The sequence below is a fragment of the Scatophagus argus genome, chromosome 19 (assembly GCF_020382885.2).
Source record: "Scatophagus argus isolate fScaArg1 chromosome 19, fScaArg1.pri, whole genome shotgun sequence".
Taxonomy (NCBI): Eukaryota; Metazoa; Chordata; class Actinopteri; family Scatophagidae; genus Scatophagus; species Scatophagus argus.
The window spans coordinates 4413907-4433462 of record NC_058511.1 but is presented as its reverse complement, the minus strand read 5'-3'; the positions used below and the strand labels follow the sequence as shown (position 1 = coordinate 4433462).

General features: G+C 43.4%; 1 protein-coding gene across 3 annotated transcripts in view; it reads left to right on the top strand.

Moving 5' to 3' along the window:
- The window catches only part of jag2b (jagged canonical Notch ligand 2b), a 43075-nt gene that overhangs the window by 15142 nt on the left and 8377 nt on the right, over positions 1–19556 (top strand). For 2 of the 3 annotated variants that reach the window (XM_046372986.1, XM_046372988.1), the window contains exons 3-15: positions 2898–2955; positions 6375–6632; positions 7556–7616; positions 10258–10388; positions 12124–12243; positions 12653–12766; positions 12991–13104; positions 14821–14934; positions 15339–15385; positions 15476–15649; positions 18858–19020; positions 19125–19286; positions 19410–19523. In XM_046372986.1, coding sequence (XP_046228942.1) covers positions 2898–2955; positions 6375–6632; positions 7556–7616; positions 10258–10388; positions 12124–12243; positions 12653–12766; positions 12991–13104; positions 14821–14934; positions 15339–15385; positions 15476–15649; positions 18858–19020; positions 19125–19286; positions 19410–19523 — 1630 coding nt within the window. The remainder of the gene's footprint in view (positions 1–2897; positions 2956–6374; positions 6633–7555; positions 7617–10257; positions 10389–12123; positions 12244–12652; positions 12767–12990; positions 13105–14820; positions 14935–15338; positions 15386–15475; positions 15650–18857; positions 19021–19124; positions 19287–19409; positions 19524–19556) is intronic. The other variant, XM_046372987.1, reaches the window with a different exon arrangement.

Sequence of the window (19556 nt, the reverse complement as noted above, 5' to 3'; positions counted from 1 at the left end):
ACACACACACACATTTTCCAATCCCTGTTCTTGTGATTTCTCTTTGCCGCTTCATTGGAGCAACCACAAGTGTCCTCAAATACTTGCCTTGTGCTTTTTTTTTTTTTTTTGTACCACCCCCAAAGGCCAACATCCTATCAATGACATTACAGTAGAGGTCACAGCAGTCACACTGTGGATACTACAACTGTTCCTGGTGGTGACGTAATGAGTGTTATTTAGGTCAGCTGGTTGCCTAGCAGTGTGCCCTGCAGCGCACCAGCTATATTAACCCTGTGATGCTGGTTAGCTTGAACAGTTTATGTACATGTTTGCTCATATTTGCTCAAACAAGTGTCAGCTGTGCAGGCTGCGCAGGTTTTATGCCACATCATTGCACAGAATTTCATGTTTTACATGCTTTTTGAGAACAATCCCTCTATAACCACATCAGGTATCAGTTAACGTGTTCCCAAATGGACAGAATGTAATGGTAACATTCAAATTCTTCTTATATTGCAAAATAAAGAAGAATTGTTGTATGTCAGTCATGGTGAAGTGCTATAAGATTGTGAATCCCTGGTAAAAGGCTGTAACTTCTAATGATTTATTAAACTTTTTTTGTTTTTAATTAATCATTAAAACTCAGGAAACTTTGGAAAAACAGCCATTGCATTTTACCAGAGTTTGTGATGAAACCTTCAACCAACAGTCCAAAATCATACACATCTAATTAAAAACGATACACAGCAGAAAATAATCAGCAAAACCTTTGAGAATCTGGAAAAGATGTTTACCTTAAAACATAGAACCTTGTTTTTGTTTAATTGATTAATCATTTCAGCACAGGGTACAACACTAAATGCATCCCTGCTGGTACGCTGTTCAACTAAAGCATAACTTGCTGTAAAACAAGATAATCCCCTTAGCTGCTGATTTACCTCACTGTCTGACAACCAAGGACAAAGCTAGGCAGATTTTGTCTCACACAGCTAATATTGGCAAAGTGACCTTCATAATGGACATCATACCTGCCGAGGCTTTATTTTTCCTGAAAACATCCTGGAAGACCACCTGCCTTTCTTAACATTTCTTATTTTGTTTTATGTGTTGAATAAGGAGAGCTGAAACTGATTTAAGATTAGAAGAGACAGGGCAGAAAAGGGTCCAGCTGTGTTTCAAGGTCTATTCAGGACTGAGAACCACAATCTGCTGTAGCCAACTATAACATCTTGTCAGGCTGTTCCTGCATTGTTACTGCATCAGATTTACCCAGCTGCTAATGGGCATTGGTTTGATTAATAGATAGACGTCAAAGGTTCATCTTAGGAAAGAGGAAGGAAGTCTGATAGGAAGTCCGATAGGACGCACTCAGATCCTTTGCTTAAGTGAAAGTACTTATAAAATACTGTTAAAAGTAAGCTGCAGTCCACAGGTCTCGAGATGTCTCCTGGCTGTCACTGACAGTCCAAAGTTGCATGGGATTAATATGTGTTATGATGACAGCCTTGCCACACCCTGTATTTATTCTAGTCTTAAAAACATTATTTGTTAATGATGGTTTAGTTTTCCTGTTTTATGCATGGGAGGGAAAAAAATTCTAGATTTTATTTATTTCCTTTTTTTGCCAGATCAGCCAGTCTCAAAACTAGCTCACAAATCCCAAAAAATCTGTTCAGTCACAGTAACTGACTCATTTAAACTGCTGTAAAACAAGAAAACAAGCTGACCGAGAGAGCAGCTTCGTGCTGGTGAGGAGCAAAGGTTACCTGTTATCCATGCTGATACCTTTTCACTTAACTTGCCCCTTCACCATGACTATGTTAGTGAATCTGAGACCTTTTCCTCACATGAACTCCATGACACATCTCAGTGCTGTGGCCTCCATGTCTTTGTTGCCAGGATTTTCTGTGTCACAGCTGCAGAGCTTCACTGGTGGGGGAGCTGGGGCACCGGTGCAGGTTCATACAGTCACTTTGCACACTGAGCCAGAGGGAAGCTGGCACAGCCCTGGCAGTCGGCTGGTCCCTTGTGTTCCTCCCTCGCCTCGTCTCGGTGCTACAGCTTCTCTTGGCTTCTTCTTAACGTTTCTTGCTCTTTTATCTTTGAATCACTGGGTTTCATTGGCAGTGTAACTCAAGCGCTCCTCCAGAGCCAAGTTGCATGTGAGACTGCAGGAGCACAAAAATCAATTTTTGCGTCATATGTTTGTGTGTGTAGAGGAGTTGTATGACTGACTAAAATGATCTTCCACGTTATTTTGTCTGTATTATGAACTCATTATCAGTAATGTTTACTTCTCAGCGATCTGGGAACAATACAACAAAAGCCCTTTGTTGTATTGTTCCTTTTTTGTAGCTGAGAGTAGACAAAGCATCATGTAGTCATCAGCAGGGATTATTTGAGATGTGGCAAATTTACAGAAAATGTCTGCCAAATTACATTTTTACATTCTGGGGATGCTTTTGCCTTGTAAATTGTACACGGTGTATTGTTTTACATGTGGGCGGGTAAATTCAATTTCAGTAGCCGTTTCATGCTCAAGTCACATTAAATGGAGTTGTTTGAATGTGAGTAAGCTTTGAGTAGTTGCAGTACTCGTATTATACCCTGCATTGGCTCTTTGGGCAACTTGAGACACAATTTACAGAAATTATTTTTTGAGGCTGTTTTTCCTCATGCTGTGGAAAAGTTTGGCTAAGCTAAGCTAAGTAGCAACATTTCTCTGCAGCACCATATGGACACAGCTGTTCATCCAACCCCACCTGTTATGGCTAAAGTGTCTCTGATGCTGCAGACTACTGTTGGCCAAATGAAATCAGCCAGTGGACAGCAGTCTGATTGTTCATTTCGACTGAGAGGTGCTATTTTGTCCAAACTTCACCTGACTTATTTCTTTATTCTTCCTTTCCCTCCAGCGGACGTACACGTTGATCGTCGAGGCCTGGGACTGGGACAACACCACCACACGCACCAGTAAGCCTGAACTTCACACACACATCTCAGTGCTGTGACTGTACTGTCGTTTGCTTTCAGTTGGAAGCGATCACTCGATTCATTGATTACTCAGTCAAGAGAAAATTTTAATCGATGACAGTTTTTTCTTTTATGTTTTTCATTTTTCCAGCAGACATGCCAGAAATTCATTGATTGCTGCTTCTGAGTATGTGCTGCTTCTCTTGATTTTAGTAAACTGAATATCTTTGGGTTTTTAACTCTTTGTCAGATATTAAGTTAAAGATAAAATTAACACCATGAGTGTTCCCGGTCACATCTTTAAATCCAGTTTGGTGTATTCATGTTTCACGTTATGAATGAAAGCCTCATTGAATTTCTGCTTCAATGCATGTCGCACTTTTGTCTGTGGGCTCCCCGACCACGACGCTTCATATAGAATACAAGCTGGTGGCTCGTCTGTGCAGTGCTGGCTCTGGCGGTCAGTTCTGACCAGCTGTATCCTGTTTTCCTTTGGTTGTGTCCGCTGGGTGGACTCCTGTACAGCCCCCTTTTTCCCGTCTGAGCAGTAGCCCAGTCTGGGAGGAAGAGGACCCATTGAGGACTATAATGTCTGTATGTGTGGATGTCTCTTTGATCTGTGGGGACAGTGGCAGTCTCTAACACATTTCTCTCCATGCAAACATGCACAGGAATGCATATTATATATCCACTGTCCTCTCCAGTCTAAACTTCATTCATATGAGGTCATTACATCCTGTTTTGTCCATAACATCAGACGTACTTCCACTCACGAATGCAGACAATGGAGAAGAAATAGATTTTGACATCACAGGGCTGTGATTAGACTGATTAGACTGTGTAGTCTGTTTCAGCATGTGGGCCTCCAGTGATTGTGTACATTTACGGTAATTAGTTTTGATGTTTCTGATGGATGTAAGGCCTAAATGTTGCTTGAGAGAAATGGTCCAATTGATTTTCTGCCAGTTAGCCGCACTCAAGCCTCAGCCAAATTGCTTTGAAGTCGACAAATAGAAGAATTTCCTATGTAAGGATACAAGGCATAAGAAGCACATTTTTCGCACTTTGATTTCACAGATAAGAGCAAGGTGTCTTTTTTTATTTTATGCCAAAATGTAGAAGTAATGTGATGAAACAGAAGCTGAGGCACGTTTGATTCATTCATTCTGGATTGCGCTTGAATGGCGCACTGAGGCTGCCATGAGGTCACAGACATCAGCTGACTTCAACCTTAATGTCACGGGTTCAAGAAACACAACGTCTGGAACAAATGCTCCTTTCAGCTTGTGTGGAAGATCACAAGCTAGTCTGCTTCCAGCTGCAAACCTCTGTAAGATCACCGTGAGTTGCAGTGGGTGGTTGGAGCCTTTGCGTGGCAGGTGGAGCAGGCAGGTCACACTCGTTACGTTAAGTTTTTGTTCACTTCTTGCTCAGATAAATTGTTTTTTAGGCATATCCACACATTTGTAAAACCGCGTTTATCTGTGCAGACTTTTAAAGGCCCATTTTTATTAAAAGCACTAGAACTTTTGATCGTTTTAAACATGTGATATCAAAAATAAATCGATACTTTCAACAAGCTTATTTTCCACAAAACAATCTCACATTTATAAAAGCCAACTGTACCACAGAGTCAAGCTGTCATTTAGTCATCACTATCAGAGATGCCGCGATCCAATTTTTAGGGAAAACGTTGATCTTGTTGAATTTTTAATCATAATAGCCCTGATGAGTTCTTTGTTCTTTGCTTAAATGATGCAGCTGGTCTTTGACTGGGAATCTGAACTGGCAGATACTAAGACTCTGAATCAGAAGTGGCACCTGGAGAGGAAAACGTCAGCTTTGAGATATTCAGGGTGTTCAAGGGTGGGGTTATGGTGGTGTTTTGATTAACGTGGGAACAACCGAAGCTTTTAAGCTTTCACAACAGTCCTACATGACAGCATGTATCTGTGAGACACTGGATCTCGTTCTTCGACCTGAGTCAGCACACCAGGGTCATGTCTGGCCCTACGTAAGAGCCCGGCAGTGTGTTGGTCTGTCACTGAGATTCCTCTGCTCCAGCGTCATGTCCTCTCTTCCCTTCCCCCTGTGTCCTCAGGAAAGGCAGCCGGCTGTTTTCCTTGTGTTTATCGAGCAGGAAGTGGAGTGGACTGCGTGGCCAGGCTCAGTGTTTAGACACCGAGGTAGCAGAGCCCGGCTTGGGCCCGGAGCCCATTGTTCTCTATCTGGCAACTACCGGGAGTTATTTCTGTTATTGTTGCTTAATTCTGTCTGACATTGTGTCAGTCCCCAGCAGAGGAAGATGTGTGTGTGTGTGTGTGTGCGTGTGTGTGTGTGTTCCCTGTTTGCTCACTTCAAAATGTCTATGGTGCATTGCAGCCCAGAGCCATGGAGGAAATCACAGAGCCTTTATTTCCATAGAGATTGTCCGCCTGTTTCGATCCCACTGTGATAAAGATTGCTTTCTTTCTGGCGCTGCAGCGAGCCACACACATTCAAACGGATTTAATGCGAGTGTTGGTGCGCTAAAGGCTAAATGGTAGCAACCTCCTAACATGACAATGCACGCACTGGGAGCTCAGAGGAACTGATGATGTGTGCCTTCACTAGAAAATGGATCAATTTGCAGACAATGAATTTCAATGGGATGCTTAAAATTCAGTGGGTACTTGACACATACACACACAAACACACACACGCACACAATGTGATATCAAAGCGTCTGTCTGCCTTCACTGCTTTATCTTGTGGGGCAGTGACTTAACACCAGAATAAAGGCCATTCCACATCATTGTCTGATGTCAGTGTTTGACGTAACAGTTTGTATCTGCTTACTAAATGCAGTGGTTCTGTTTGACTGTGTTCAACCTTCGGGGCGTGTTGCTTTCCCTTTAAATGTTAACCTGTAGTGTCCTTGAGCCCATTGCAGTTTCCTTTTGAAGGTGTTAAGCCGAGATCCAGATTTGGGTTTAATTCATCCTCTGATGAACAAACAAATTCTGGACACCAGGGGGCAGCGGAAACACATTGTGAACACAGCATTGACATATTCTCACCTTTTTAAAATTATGTTGAGCGTATTAGCTAAAGTTGCTTTTTTTACACATGCAGCAGTCATGGAGTAGCATTTAGTTTCATGTGGAGCCTTCTTTTACGACAGCCGGGGACCTTTTTTTTAGTTCTGCTTTGGTCTCTACCAGCTTCAGAGGAAAATATCTGGCTCTTGACCAAGCAGCTGAACAATTAACAACAAGGCTGAGAGGAGCTGCAGATACGAGTACAAGTTATCATCGTATCGAGTATGGAGATTTCTAAGTGCATAATTTAAATGTTCCTCCTCGTGTTTTTGAGGCCGAGTCCATGGCGTATTTCCATCTTGACACGTCTGGTTTGTCTTCATCTGGATTTTGTTTCAGGTGAGGTGGAGCTGCTGATCGAACGCAGCGTTCACACCGGTATGATCAACCCCGGTGACCCTTGGAAGACCATCAAGCACGACGGGCCGGTGGCTCGGCTCATCTACCGCATCCGAGTGCGGTGCGACGAGAACTACTATAGCAGCAAGTGCAATAAGCTGTGTGTACCTCGTGACGACTACTTTGGCCACTATCGCTGCGAGCCTTCAGGGGCCCAGGTGTGCCTGGATGGCTGGATGGGTCCAGACTGCAGGACAGGTGAGCTGCCAACGTTTCGTAAAATGGTACACACTTCAAATATGGCAGTCTTGTTCCTATCGCAAAGTTTTTCTTTGGATAATTGTCATTTATAAAGCCAAACTTTTTTCAAACGTTTCTTCTCAAATGGGAAGATTCTCCGCTTTTCAGTTTGTTTTTTTGTTTGTTTGTTTTTTGTTAGGCAATTAATTGAACCATCAATTAGCTGATCAGTAGTGGCAGTTCAGTTCCGTTTTGTTTTTGTTTTTTTTTAACTATGCAATGTGCAAATTGCTCAGATTATTTATGTTTATTTGTTTGTTTATTGTTATCTGATGCACAGCACTTATTTGACTCAGCCAAGTGCTTTTTGTACATATGGAGATGTTAACATTAACTTGAGAACGCAAAATAGCAAGTAAAGGCAATGTGACTTCATTTCAAAGCAAATCCAAAGTCATTATCCAAATCCTGTTTTAAAATCCTGGTGGATTTGCACAGTTCAGTGCCTGCTTGCATTGAAATGTAGCAGCATTGGGGTTGTGCTTGTGGGTGGTGGGGCCTCCATAAATCACCCAACTGACCTTAGAAGACGGAGGGTGAAAAGAGGAGGGGAGAGGAGAGGGGTTGGGTTGTTTTTAAGAGGGGGTAGTGTTGTACATGAAGGCTATAAAGTTGTCCCTTCCTCGCCCCCCTTCAACCCCAGTCAGGGTGCCATGAATTCTCACGTCTTGTTGCACTTGTTAGAGCGATGGCAAACAAACGAGCTTCTCCTCCTCCCACCTTTCCGTCTCGCTGCCTCCTTTTTCATGCCCGACTTCTCTCTGGTCCTCTTCTTTAAAGAATAATCACTTTTTATGGGAAGAAATGTAATGATACATGTGTACCCAAGGAATTTAAATAACACCTTTTAAGTTGCTTCTCTCTGTATTCTTTTTCCTCAGCGATTTGCAAGCAAGGCTGCAACCTGTTACATGGCAGCTGCTCTGTCCCAGGGGAATGCAAGTAAGATTAGCATGACTATCTGGTTCTTTTATATACAGCGATGCGACCTTTAAGACATTTTTCTTCCAGGATCTTACATTCTTTTGATGCTATTATTCAGGCCAAGATTACATTTTCTTTATGTTTCTTTCTGTTTGAATCTGTCATATTGCACATGTACTTGAAAAGTACTTTTTCTGTAACAACTGAGAAAGCAGCTGCAGTAGTGTTAGACTTCAAAATTAGGCTAGTAGTCAAGCTAAATGTGGGTAAGACAAAAGTGATGGCTATAAGATGCTAGAAAGAAGCACCTGTGGGCATCTCCACCTCGGTTCAGAAGAAAAGGGCAACACCCTGCCTGCTGCCTTGTATTTTTAGCCACCTAAAATGCTCCACAGAATACCAAGCGTCTCATCGGCTCTCTGCGCCTCGGACCGAAGAAAGGGAGCTGTCGGTGTGTGAATCTGACCACTGAAAACGTGCAGGGAATTGTCATATCCCTCGCCATCCGCATTGCAGTCCTCCTTGAAGGGCAGGGGGCAGGAAAGGAAATGAATATCCCACTGTGTTTTGTACGTTTCCCAAAGTGGAAATGACAATTAGATAAAGTGACTAGGAATCCGCCACCCCCCCCCGCCCCCAGGTCCACATTTCCAGGATGTGCAACATCCTGTCGTCATTTTTAACCCCCCACCCCCCCAACCAATGGCCAGATGAAAAGAGACACTTGCCTCACATTATTAGGAAAAAGGGATTGGCTCTGAGCCGAGGAATAACTGGGATTGACCGGTTTTAGGAAACTGATTCACGTTTTTTGTGTCTGCAAGGATCAGCAGGCTGCATCCTTATTCAGGTTAGCAGACAGACAACAGGGGGAAGCACCGTATTCGTATGAAATGTCAAGTCTCAGTCAACAGGATAAGCGGCATGAAAAGAAGAGCAGCCGTAAAGGATCTTCCTGCAGCGGCATGAATTTAATGAAGCCTCAGGTCATAGAATGCTGGCATTAAATCCCATGCCGTCTCCTTTCATTCCTTTTATTTCATCAGTTTTATTGGCCTTGCCCCGTTTGCCACAGGCTTTCATGAAGCACAAAAGCCTGGTACGTGCCTGTTGTTACGCTGCTGCATTGAGACTTTTTTATTAGCACGCGTTAGACTTGTTCTAACAAATTTGTTAAAGGCTTGCCGTATCCCAAGAATCACTTAGGTAAGCAATTTAACTCATTTTCCACCACTCTGAACATTTTGCTTTGACATTCCAACATGTTGGAATCCAGCGTCACGCCTACACCTACAACAAGGGATTTAAGAGTAATCGTGATATCAACATGGCCAAGAATTAAAGCACAGAATGAGCTCTTTTGATACCTTCAAGCTTAAAAGGCACAAAGCAAGTCTCCTGGCAAAAGTTCTGTTAGTGTTGTTGCTGTACTGCTGTCAGACCCTCTGAAGCTAATCATATACGGTGGAAGAAGCATGCCAAGTATTCCCCGATGCCCCTTCACCCCCCCCGCCACTCCAGCCTGAGAATGGCAGAGATTTCTAAAGGCCTCGTCTCTCAGAGAGACAGCGGTGCCGGGTCTCAAAATAGCAGTCAATTGACAAGACAGCTGGCTCGACGACACCACAGCCTCGGAATAGCCGAGCGCTGTCAAGAAGCTGCAGGCGTCTGCACACATACACTGTGTATACACACACACACACACAGTCGTCTCCAGCCACTTGCTCTCAGATCCACCGTGCCACCCTCATAGCCCTCAGCCCCAGACTTCAACCCAAGCACGGGAGCCACTGGAAGTATTCTTAACCCCTCCTGCCCTGGAATGTCACCTTCCACCAAGATTAGTTGGCTGGAGGCCGTGGGATAGGTTGACACAAGAGCAGATACAGTATTAGGTGTGTTTCCACTGTGGGGAAGGTTGCATCCGAGTGCTCACTTCAGCCACGAGCAGATTCTCTTTGGCCCTTTTCACCTTTAGCAGCTCAGTGCTTTGAAGCCTGAATCCTGGCCCCCCTTCAGAAATCATTTCCAAGACCCTCCCACAGACTTCCTCATATGTGTTGTTTCCTATTATTTATAATAATGCATGAAACAGCATCACTGATGGGTTCGGTTTTGTGGCAGCTACTCACTGGACTTCAAAAACCAGGAAAATCGGCTCTCAGAAAACAGGAAACTTATTGGATTGCCAGACATTTGTTTCATATTCCACTGATGAACTCAGAGAGTTGCAAATCGTGCTTTTTTTAAGTCTGATTTGACTTCATTTCTCTTGGCTCCGTCAGCAGGAGGAGGAAGTTGAGTATAAAATCAACACAACCTGAAAAAGATCACTCTGAATATAATAATAAACTTATTATTCGTGTTTTTGAATTACCTGAAAGTAAAGCTGTTGGATAAATTGCGGGGTTTTTCAAAACTGAAGATGAGGATGTGACCAGTTACAAATAATAAGAAAACAATATTGAAAAACAGTGAGCTTCAATAGGAAAACTAATGCTGCCTCGATCATTTCATTTACCCTCATCTGGATGTTGGCCTTTCAGAGAATTATTGTGTAAGAGGAAGTTCTAAGAAATAAACATAGCCAATGAAAGAAGAGATTCTTCAGGGGTGGGAAATGATTTATGGTCATGTTTTGTTATCTGTCACTTGACAGGTGTAGCTACGGCTGGCAGGGCCAATTCTGTGATGAATGTTTGCTTTATCCTGGATGCGTCCACGGGACCTGCAACACCCCCTGGCAGTGCATCTGCGAGAGGAACTGGGGCGGCCTGCTATGCGATAAAGGTATGTCTTTTCTTGTTTTATTTCATTACCTCCCACACAAGACGCTGCTCTCACCCTGCACGAACCCCCAAGCTGCAGTTTCCTTTGTTTGATGTGTAACAAGTGAGCAAGAAATGCAACATGAATGCCTATTGAAGAAGCAACATACACTATATAGACAAACGTACTGGACCACCTGACCATCACACCATCAGCGACTTTAATGATGTCTCATTGTAAGCACACAGGCAGCTTTGCAGCTCTAACAGCTTCCACTCTTCTGTGAAGGCTTTCCACAACATGTTGGAGTGTTTCTGTGGGAATTTGTGCCCATTCATGCAGTAGAGCATTTGTGAGGTCACACACTGATGTTGGACCAAAAGGCCTGGCTCACAATCTCCGTTCCAGTTCATCCCAAAGGTGTTGGATGGAGTTGAGGTCAGGACTCTGTGTGGGCCAGTCAAGTTCTTCCACACCAAACTCATCCAACCATGTCTTTAGCGTTGTCCAAAATGTTTTGGTGTGCTGAAGCATTAAGATTTCCCTTCACTGCAAGTAAGGGGCCGAGCTCCTAAAGAGGTCTGGATACTTTTGTCTAGGTAATATCTCACCATGTGGACACGGACATCAATTGGAATTGGGGCATATTTAAATTCAGATTTTCCACCTGTGAAGCAGTGAGGACGTTTTCATTTTAAAAAGTTTATAATTTCATTGTGTGCTATCACTTAATCGAGTCGATTTATCAACAGGCATTAGTCTTTGAATTTGAGGCTCAAGTGCTTAAGTGATAGCAAATTGATATCTTTGAGTTTTAGGGCCGTTTGATTGAAGGAATATTAGATCGATCAAAGAATTTCATAAGAGTCGGTTACAGAAAAAGAAAATGTTGATGAGATGATTGGTTCCTTTCTGTTGATTTTTATATCTAGTTTCTTGCGGTCGTCATCAGAGTCATCGGGTCTGAATTCTCTTTTCTGTGACTGGAAAGCAGCAGCTGGATAGTTTTACTGTGTGAGAGATCTGAGCGGCAGCAGGGACACTCGATCCCCCTCCATCCCTTCGTCACTGAAGGCTCTGGGGACGAGAATGCGTCCTAAGATCCCCGGTGGAGACAGATCCCTGCTCTTTTATTTACTAGCCTTTAGGGTCACCTGGCGTTTTATCCGGAGGGTGTTTAGTTCGATGCGGAAAATGCACGTCAAATGTAATGTACAACTCGAGAATTGACGGCACCAAATGTTTATATTTATATTTTCAACTCCTTATGTATGCATAATGGTCATGGATGGAAAGAAATAATAGTGTGAATTTTCCTCAGCTGATCTTCTGGAAATCTGGCTAAACACTTACGCCACTTTTGAATGGAAACCTGAAAAGCATCCGAATTTTTGATCCAGCATTTCACTTTACTGCACAGCCAGCGTGGTAACTGGGCTCAGTATTGCATACAGACAAGCTACAATGTAAGAATTAATAGGTTGGCAAAGAAGGCTGAATATTTGTTATCACGATGCATGAGATACAGGGGTGTTTAGAGTTATGGTCCAAAAATGCTCCTGAACAAACAAGGTACTTCCTGGAGTCCACTTGGAGGACGTATGGCATAATTTGCTGTAGTGTAAAGGACACGTGGACAAAAGTAAGCATACACCCTCTGACGCTGAAATCTAATTGGGAAAGTTGCTCTACAATGGGTGGACTGCTAAGCGCTGAATTGATCTCTTGGTGTCCCTAAATGTGCGTCTTCCTCCAGATCTGAATTACTGCGGTCGCCACCATCCTTGTGTCAACGGAGGAACCTGCATGAACACAGAACCAGACGAGTACTACTGCGCCTGTCCACAGGGATACTCCGGCAAGAACTGTCACATCGGTGAGAACACGCACTTTTGGTTCAGTAATGTACAATATTTCCTCAGAAGTGATTGTAAACTGACTATATTTGAGTTCTGCACTGTTGCTTGAATAGAACCAGTGCTTTGAGGACATCCTCTTGAACTCTGAGAAACTGTGAAGCTATTTTTTTTCACAGATTCTTGACATTTTGTACATCGGACAGTTAATTAATTATTGATAGTAAAATCGGCAGATAACATTTTGTGTTAGCACCGTGATCACGTGTAGAATAACAGCAATGGATGGAACTTAAACAACAGTAAATTATACGAAAACATACCAGCTTAACAATATATGCAGCACTGGCAAAGGATGCCATATATGAGGGCATGGATTGAATCTGATGTTCTTTTGTTTGACCGCATCCCCCTCCTCCCTTCCATCAGCCGAACACGCCTGTGTTTCCAGTCCTTGCGCCAACGGTGGTACATGCTATGAGCTTCCCACGGGCTTCGAGTGCCAGTGTCCACCGGGCTGGGAGGGTCCGACATGTGCCAACAGTGAGTCTCTACACAACGTTTAATCATCCTCACATCCGATCCGATCTTCCTCTCTTCGGTCAACATTACAGTTCTTCCCCTCTTCTCTATTGAACTTCTTTTTGTGATATGATAGGCCCTCTTAACACTTCAGCACCAAAGCCCTCATCATCTTAACACTTTGTTCAAATGTTGCATGCAGTTAGAAGTAAGAGGAGGGTGAGCTGAAACGTTTTCTTTCTCAGATTTGGACAAGTGTGCCTCCGGTCCGTGTGCTCACGGTGGAACCTGTATCGACCTGGAGGATGGCTTCAAGTGTGTGTGCCCTCCACAGTGGGAGGGAAAGACCTGCCAGATAGGTGAGATTTTCACTAAGCACACCTGCACACACTTTGTATTTGTACCTATCATCGTATGATGTTTGCAAAAAAAAAAAAAAAAAAGGACTTCCTTGTGTTCAGGATTTCTGTTTTTCTTGGCAAACGACTCTTCATTCCCATTGGGAGATGTTTGTTCCTTTGCCTAATACAAATAAATGGCCTCTGCGACACACGCGCAGCAGCTCAGGATAACTTTTGTTTTTGGATTAAAATTGGCAACCAGCAACCTGAGCCCCATGGCCAGAGTACAAGCTGTCAATATCCTGGACAAGATGGCAGCTGCGTAGCTTTATTTATTTATTTATTTTGTCAATGACTTCCTGAGCTACGAGTGTGTCTATATCTGGCTGTTTGTTTGTGGCTGGTGGTGGCGGCATTCGTTTCTATAACGCTGCTGTCCCGAGAAGCGGACGTGACCGACGTGATGCCAGGAAATGGATTACGACCCGTAAACATAGTTGTAGTGTGTGTGTGTGTGTGTGTGTGTGTGTGTGTGTGTGTGGAGGTGGGGTGGGTGTGAGGGGGTAGGAAAAAGATCCCAAGAGTACAGTGTCATCTTACCAGCTTAGATCTCAGCTTACAGGTGGCCATTGGCCTCCTGTCTTACCTGGCAGTTGTGAGTGTGTGTGTGGAGTTTTGGGTTTCAGAGAGAAGACAGGTGTGTGTGTGTGAGTGAGCACAACAGGACTCCCTACAGACTGCCCCCCCCCCCCCCCCCCCCCCACACACGCACACACACACAAACCTTCCTTTTGAATATTTGAGCAGCGGTGCTTTTGTTTATTGGAACACTTTTGATGTCTTGGGAGGAGGTGAACGTTTGCGGATGAAACTGTGCTGCCGTCTGCGCTCATTTCATCTGTGCTGTACAGACGAACATCGTTATGTGTCGGCGCTGGTCTCTCTTGAGGCTTGTCTGTGAAATGTTATAAAAGCCATCATGGTGAGGTTTTGCACAATGGGGCCTGACAACAAAAATATATATATTTTTTATGATATTTCACAATGTGCTCTTATATGATAATAAGGGGAATGACAACAAAGGACACCAGAATCCAGACATTGAGGTTGGTTGTCACGTGATATTTTTGTTAAGATGCAGACACGTCAGTCACAAATGCAAATGCTCTGAGTTCAGCCTCTTGAATGTTTCTGTAGTCTGCTTTTTGAGTTTTGGATTCGAGATGTCACCATTTTTTTATTATTACTTTTTTGACATTTATATAGATTAAGTAGTTAAGTAGTTAATTATTAAGTAGTAGTTTAAAACTGAATTCGTTTTTTTTTTTTATTATTCATTCTGTGTTTGACACACAAAGAGACAAGCGTGAAAAACGTTAACAAAATTTAAGCAACAGAGGCTCAGGTGTCCTGAATTGTACTGCCCAGAACACATCAAGCTCCAAACTAAATCCTACACTTCCTGAATGAGTAAACTTACTGTGTGAAATCAGTGTAGTGGCCCTTTAAATTCTTTAAATTCAAAAATTGTTGCAAAAATTTGGTTTTAACTACGGTTTGTGCTCAAACATTGGCTACCTCATTTGATTCTGCAGTATCTTTGGTGGCAGTTTGTCATTTTCGTGTTAGCTGGGCTTCAGAGGTTGGATTTCTGATTTCTGTTTTTCTTCTTTGTCCCGACTTTGGTTTGTCTCAATGATGGACTCCGTCTTCTTCTGCATCCTGCCTTTACAGATGCAAATGAGTGTGCAGGAAATCCCTGTGTGAACGCTCGCTCTTGCAAAAATTTGATTGGCGGCTATCACTGCGTCTGTTTTCGGGGATGGTCCGGACAAAACTGTGACCTCAGTCAGTATTTCTTCCTTGAACTCCTAAATTTCTGTCCTTCCCTTGACATCCTCATCTTCTGGCTACTCTTAAAACGCCTCCCCTCACTTCCTGGACACGCAGCAATGGTGTTAGTTTAGCTTCACTGACTTTTCCCACATGTGGTAACCCGTTTCTTCCTGGTCTTTGCAAACTGAGGCTCCAGCTCTGCCATCATGACTGAACTTGCATGCTGACTGATTGAGTGCATGCCCAGTTACAATCCACACAAGGTCTATCAGTCACTCTTTTGACTTCATTAGTTATTTCTTTTCCAGACTTTAAATTAATCTGTACACATCTCACAGTGTAATTTGCATGTGGTAGTACATCACGTACTGCTGATTGTTCTTCATAACATTTAAATGCTTCTTTTTCCTCTTCAGACATCAAAGACTGCCACGGCCAGTGCCAGAACGGAGCAACATGCAAGGTATGCGTGTGTTCGTTTGAATCTATATTCCACTTCACCCAGCGCTTTGCAAGACGTTTTCAATGGACTTTTCATTTCTCTTTTCTGCAGGAGGGCCCGAGGGGTTACCACTGCCAGTGTCCTCCAGGTTTTGTTGGCACTCACTGTGAAATCCAGAGGAATAAGTGTGCCAGCCAGCCATGCCAGAATGGCGGCCAGTGTCACGCAGTGTTGGACGGCTTCGTGTGTCAGTGCCCACCAGAGTTTGCAGGACTGCTGTGTGAGGTGAGCGAGTGTCAGGTTCCACAGGTCACAGGCTGTAAGCTTTTTCATACTGCCTTTGGATTTACATAGTGACGCATTCAATTCCTGAGCGAATTTAGACTTTTTAAGGCACAAAGTGTAACAAAAATTGTCGGAGAATAAATATATTTTAGTAATAGAGGTCTTCAAACCAAAACTTTGTGGTGAGTATCGTGAGATTTGTGATTTCTTCTCATTTTAGAGTTAATTATCCTAAACCTCTCTTACGTGTTTTGTTTGAGGTTTGCTCATATGAGGCTTCCATTAATCGGTTGGATTCTTAACTGGACAAATGCAACTTCAGTTGCTCATTTAAACCTAACAAATGCCACCTGATCATGAGTTAGAGCTGTGATGATTCACACCTACACGCAAACCACTGAGCTTCAAACCACTGCCAGAAATGAGCAGATGAAAATATACACTTTGCATAGAAAGTAGTCACATTATTTTGAAAATCTCTGCTCCGTGCACAAAGGACTGGGCCTTCTGTTTTAATTTTATTGTTACACATGAGCGACCTTGCTGCAGCCTTTTTATATTCGAAGTGTGTGTTTGAAACTAATGTAGGTTAGCAGTGAAGAAACTGACACTTCACTGCGTCTCTTGGGGCCTGAATGGAGGACATTGCTGGTCAGGAGCCAGTCCTGTTTTAGCATCTCTACTATAAATATGAGCCTCGCTGAATGAGGTGACGCTGGATTTCTGCCCACATACTACAGAGCTCTGATGCCTGCTATGGCACGGTGTACATTCCTGTCCTGCAGTGCCAACACTACAACGCCTCCAGCGTCATATTTCTCCGATTAGTGTTTCCTCACAAGTCCATGAAGGTTTGGTTGTGTAATGGTGTTTTCAGAAGAAATAAGGACAACTTGAATCCCAGTGGAAACGAGACACATTTACTTTTTTAGTAGGTGACATGCTTGTCTGGATCATGCAATTAATTTATTTGGGGAGGCAACCCATAAAAGATCTGGTTTGTAGATTTAGCCATGCTGGCAGCATGCCTCTGTGGATGGCAGGGTGGGTCGGATGGTTGTTGGGTCAACAACTTTGGTTCAGACTGAGATATCTCAACATCTATTGGATGGAGTGCCATGAAACTTAGTACAGATATTCATGTGTGTTTCCCAAGATCACCTTAGATCTTCAGATCAGTCTTTAAATGCTCAGAAGAACAGGCAATGTGAACATCTGTGATTCCATGACAACTGGGTAGTTTTGTGATCTGTCCAACAGAACAGCTACTAAATGAACTTTACTGTCAAAACTACAATAAAGAAGCTCCAATGTGCATTTTATTGTTTAAATGGGCAGTAAAATTTGAAGGCCCATTTATTGATTTACACTTAATAATTTATTTTGTTTTGATATTGCTGCAGACAGGTAACATTACAATCACCAAAAGTTGGTTTCAGTGCAGAAAGTATTTTTTATGGTTGACGTTGCCGTATGGTTTAAAGATGGATTCGGTGGTTGCTATTTGTGCTGTTTGCATACCTGAAAGTCTCATTCCCAGGTTGACAAATAGCCAACAACCCAAAAAATGTAAAAGCGTAAAAGCCAAAGAAAACAGTCAGACAGCAGGGTCTCGGCAGGTACAGACCACCGCGTGCTTGCAGTGGATCAGAAGTGGTGATTGAGAGTTTATTGATTGTTGTTGTATTAGTCTATACATTGTTTTTTAGGAAAATCCTGCATAGTATCCCTGCAAATAACCTGTCTGCTGCTGAAAAATGTCTTATGTGCCGTGAACAGCGAAAACAGTTACATTAATGTGCAGACGATTTATGGTGGCTCTTGCCCTCAGACATGACCACACACATGCAAACAGTAAAGAAAAAAAATGTATCTGGCCCTGACACTTAGGGTAAAATAAACTGTGTGACCACAGACTTCACCCACCGTGTTGTTCTTCTCTAACTCGCTTGTTCAGCGCCTTAAATGGCAAAGGGGTGAAACCCAGAGTTTATGCACAGTAGGCCTCTGTTTACATAAACTGAGAGATTTTCACTCCAACCTCTGTATTACAGCATGTGGAAATGGCAAAAGATGTCACCGTGGCGTCTAGTCGGGTTCTTTCTGTGTCACTGTGGTATGACAGATGATTTATCTTTACTATATTCACTGGGGCTCTGCTCGATGTTGGACCAGAGTCAACATTTGCCCTCATAATGGGCTCTTTCTCTTGGCTGCTCACTTTCTCGCTCTCCCTCTTCTGCCAGGCTTCTGTCTCAGAATAATCTTGGAAGATTAAGCAGGGCAGAGATGTAAAACCAAAAGCGTGGATTCCCTTGATGAGCTTAGGGAAAGTTTCTGAGGCTTACTTTGCTCGTCTGCTTACTTTTGATTTGTTCTGTGCAGCAGCGCCGGCTTGAGCCGAGCTAAGCCGCTCACCTACGCAAGACTTTAGGTTTTGTTTTCTCAGTCACCCATTTGGCATCACTTGTTTTAACAATCACCAAATAGCCACTTTTGAAAGGTGATGATGTTTCCTAAGTTGAGTCAGTATGACAGCATCGGTCTACAAATTACAGACGCGAGCTTGTCTCCAAAGATCAGCTCAGATCGCTTGATTGCGTGGAAACCTTCTCATCTCTCACAAGTGCTATCCTTTGTGTCCCTTTGTGCCCTTTGGCAAAACACTGAACCTCCATCTGATCCAGGTGGAGGTGCTCACTGGCAGCAGAGGGCTGGCATGGTGGTGCCAGCTGTGAAACGTTTTAAATGTCAAATTAGAAATTCAACTGCTTTCAGTGGCTAAATGAGAAGGCTTACTTTGCTGTCAAAACCTACATTCATAGGCTTTTTGTCGACGTTTTTGTAGGCGGTGCAACAAGCCGTGGATAAAGCGGTCACATAAAGCACCTTCAGTTGTTTTGGCTAATCAAAAAACACACATTTACTCATCCATTACGCACAAAGAAACGCTGGAACACTGGTTTCTGGCCACCTGGCAAATCTAACTCAAATATTTACCATCATATCAGATTTGTTTCAATCTCCAACTCCGGACAGAAATATCTTTCTTTGCAGCAGTTAAATACTCCTTTATGTTTGCCAGCGTGTTGCTGGCTTTGTCTGTCTGCACGTTTGGTGCTGGGCAGGTAGGTTATTACAGCTTTTGATCTGTAAATATTGACTCTGTTGTAATTGCGATGTTTTCCTCTCGCCTTTCTTTCCTCAGATCTCTAGCTGGTCTCCCTCAGATGCCTGTGATCCAAACCCGTGTGAGAACGAGGCCAAGTGCTACAGCATGGACCAGGACTTCTACTGCGCGTGTCCTGAAGGCTACGAGGGAAAGACTTGTGAACAACTCAAAGAAAACTGCCAAACCACACCGTGTCAAGGTGACTGACGTCAGCTGCGTTGATGAAACAGTCGTGAGCAAACCAGTATGTCAAAAGAAAAGTAGTGAATTTGAACTGTGTTTTGTTTTGTTTTTTTCTTGCAGCCATTGACAGTTGCACTGTTGCCATAGCAACCAACGACTCGGCCGGAGTGCGGCACATCTCCTCCAACGTGTGTGGCTCACGAGGACGCTGCATCAGCCAGCCAGCGGGAAACTTCACCTGTGTGTGTGATCCGGGTTTCAGTGGCATCTACTGTCACGAGAGTACGTAGAGACGGAGGAATGATGGGCCTGTCTGTCAAATCTTACCAAAAAGCTTCAAAATCTGTCTTCTCAGTGTACTCCTGCTCAGTGTGTGTTGTCTTTCTAACTTTCACACTTTCTCAGATATTAATGACTGCATCAACAACCCCTGTGGAAACGGAGGGACCTGCATCGATGGAGTGAACTCCTTTCAGTGCTTCTGTCCCGACGGCTGGGAGGGTCGACTCTGTGACCTCAGTGAGTTCCTCCCCTCCAGCATAATTCACTTAT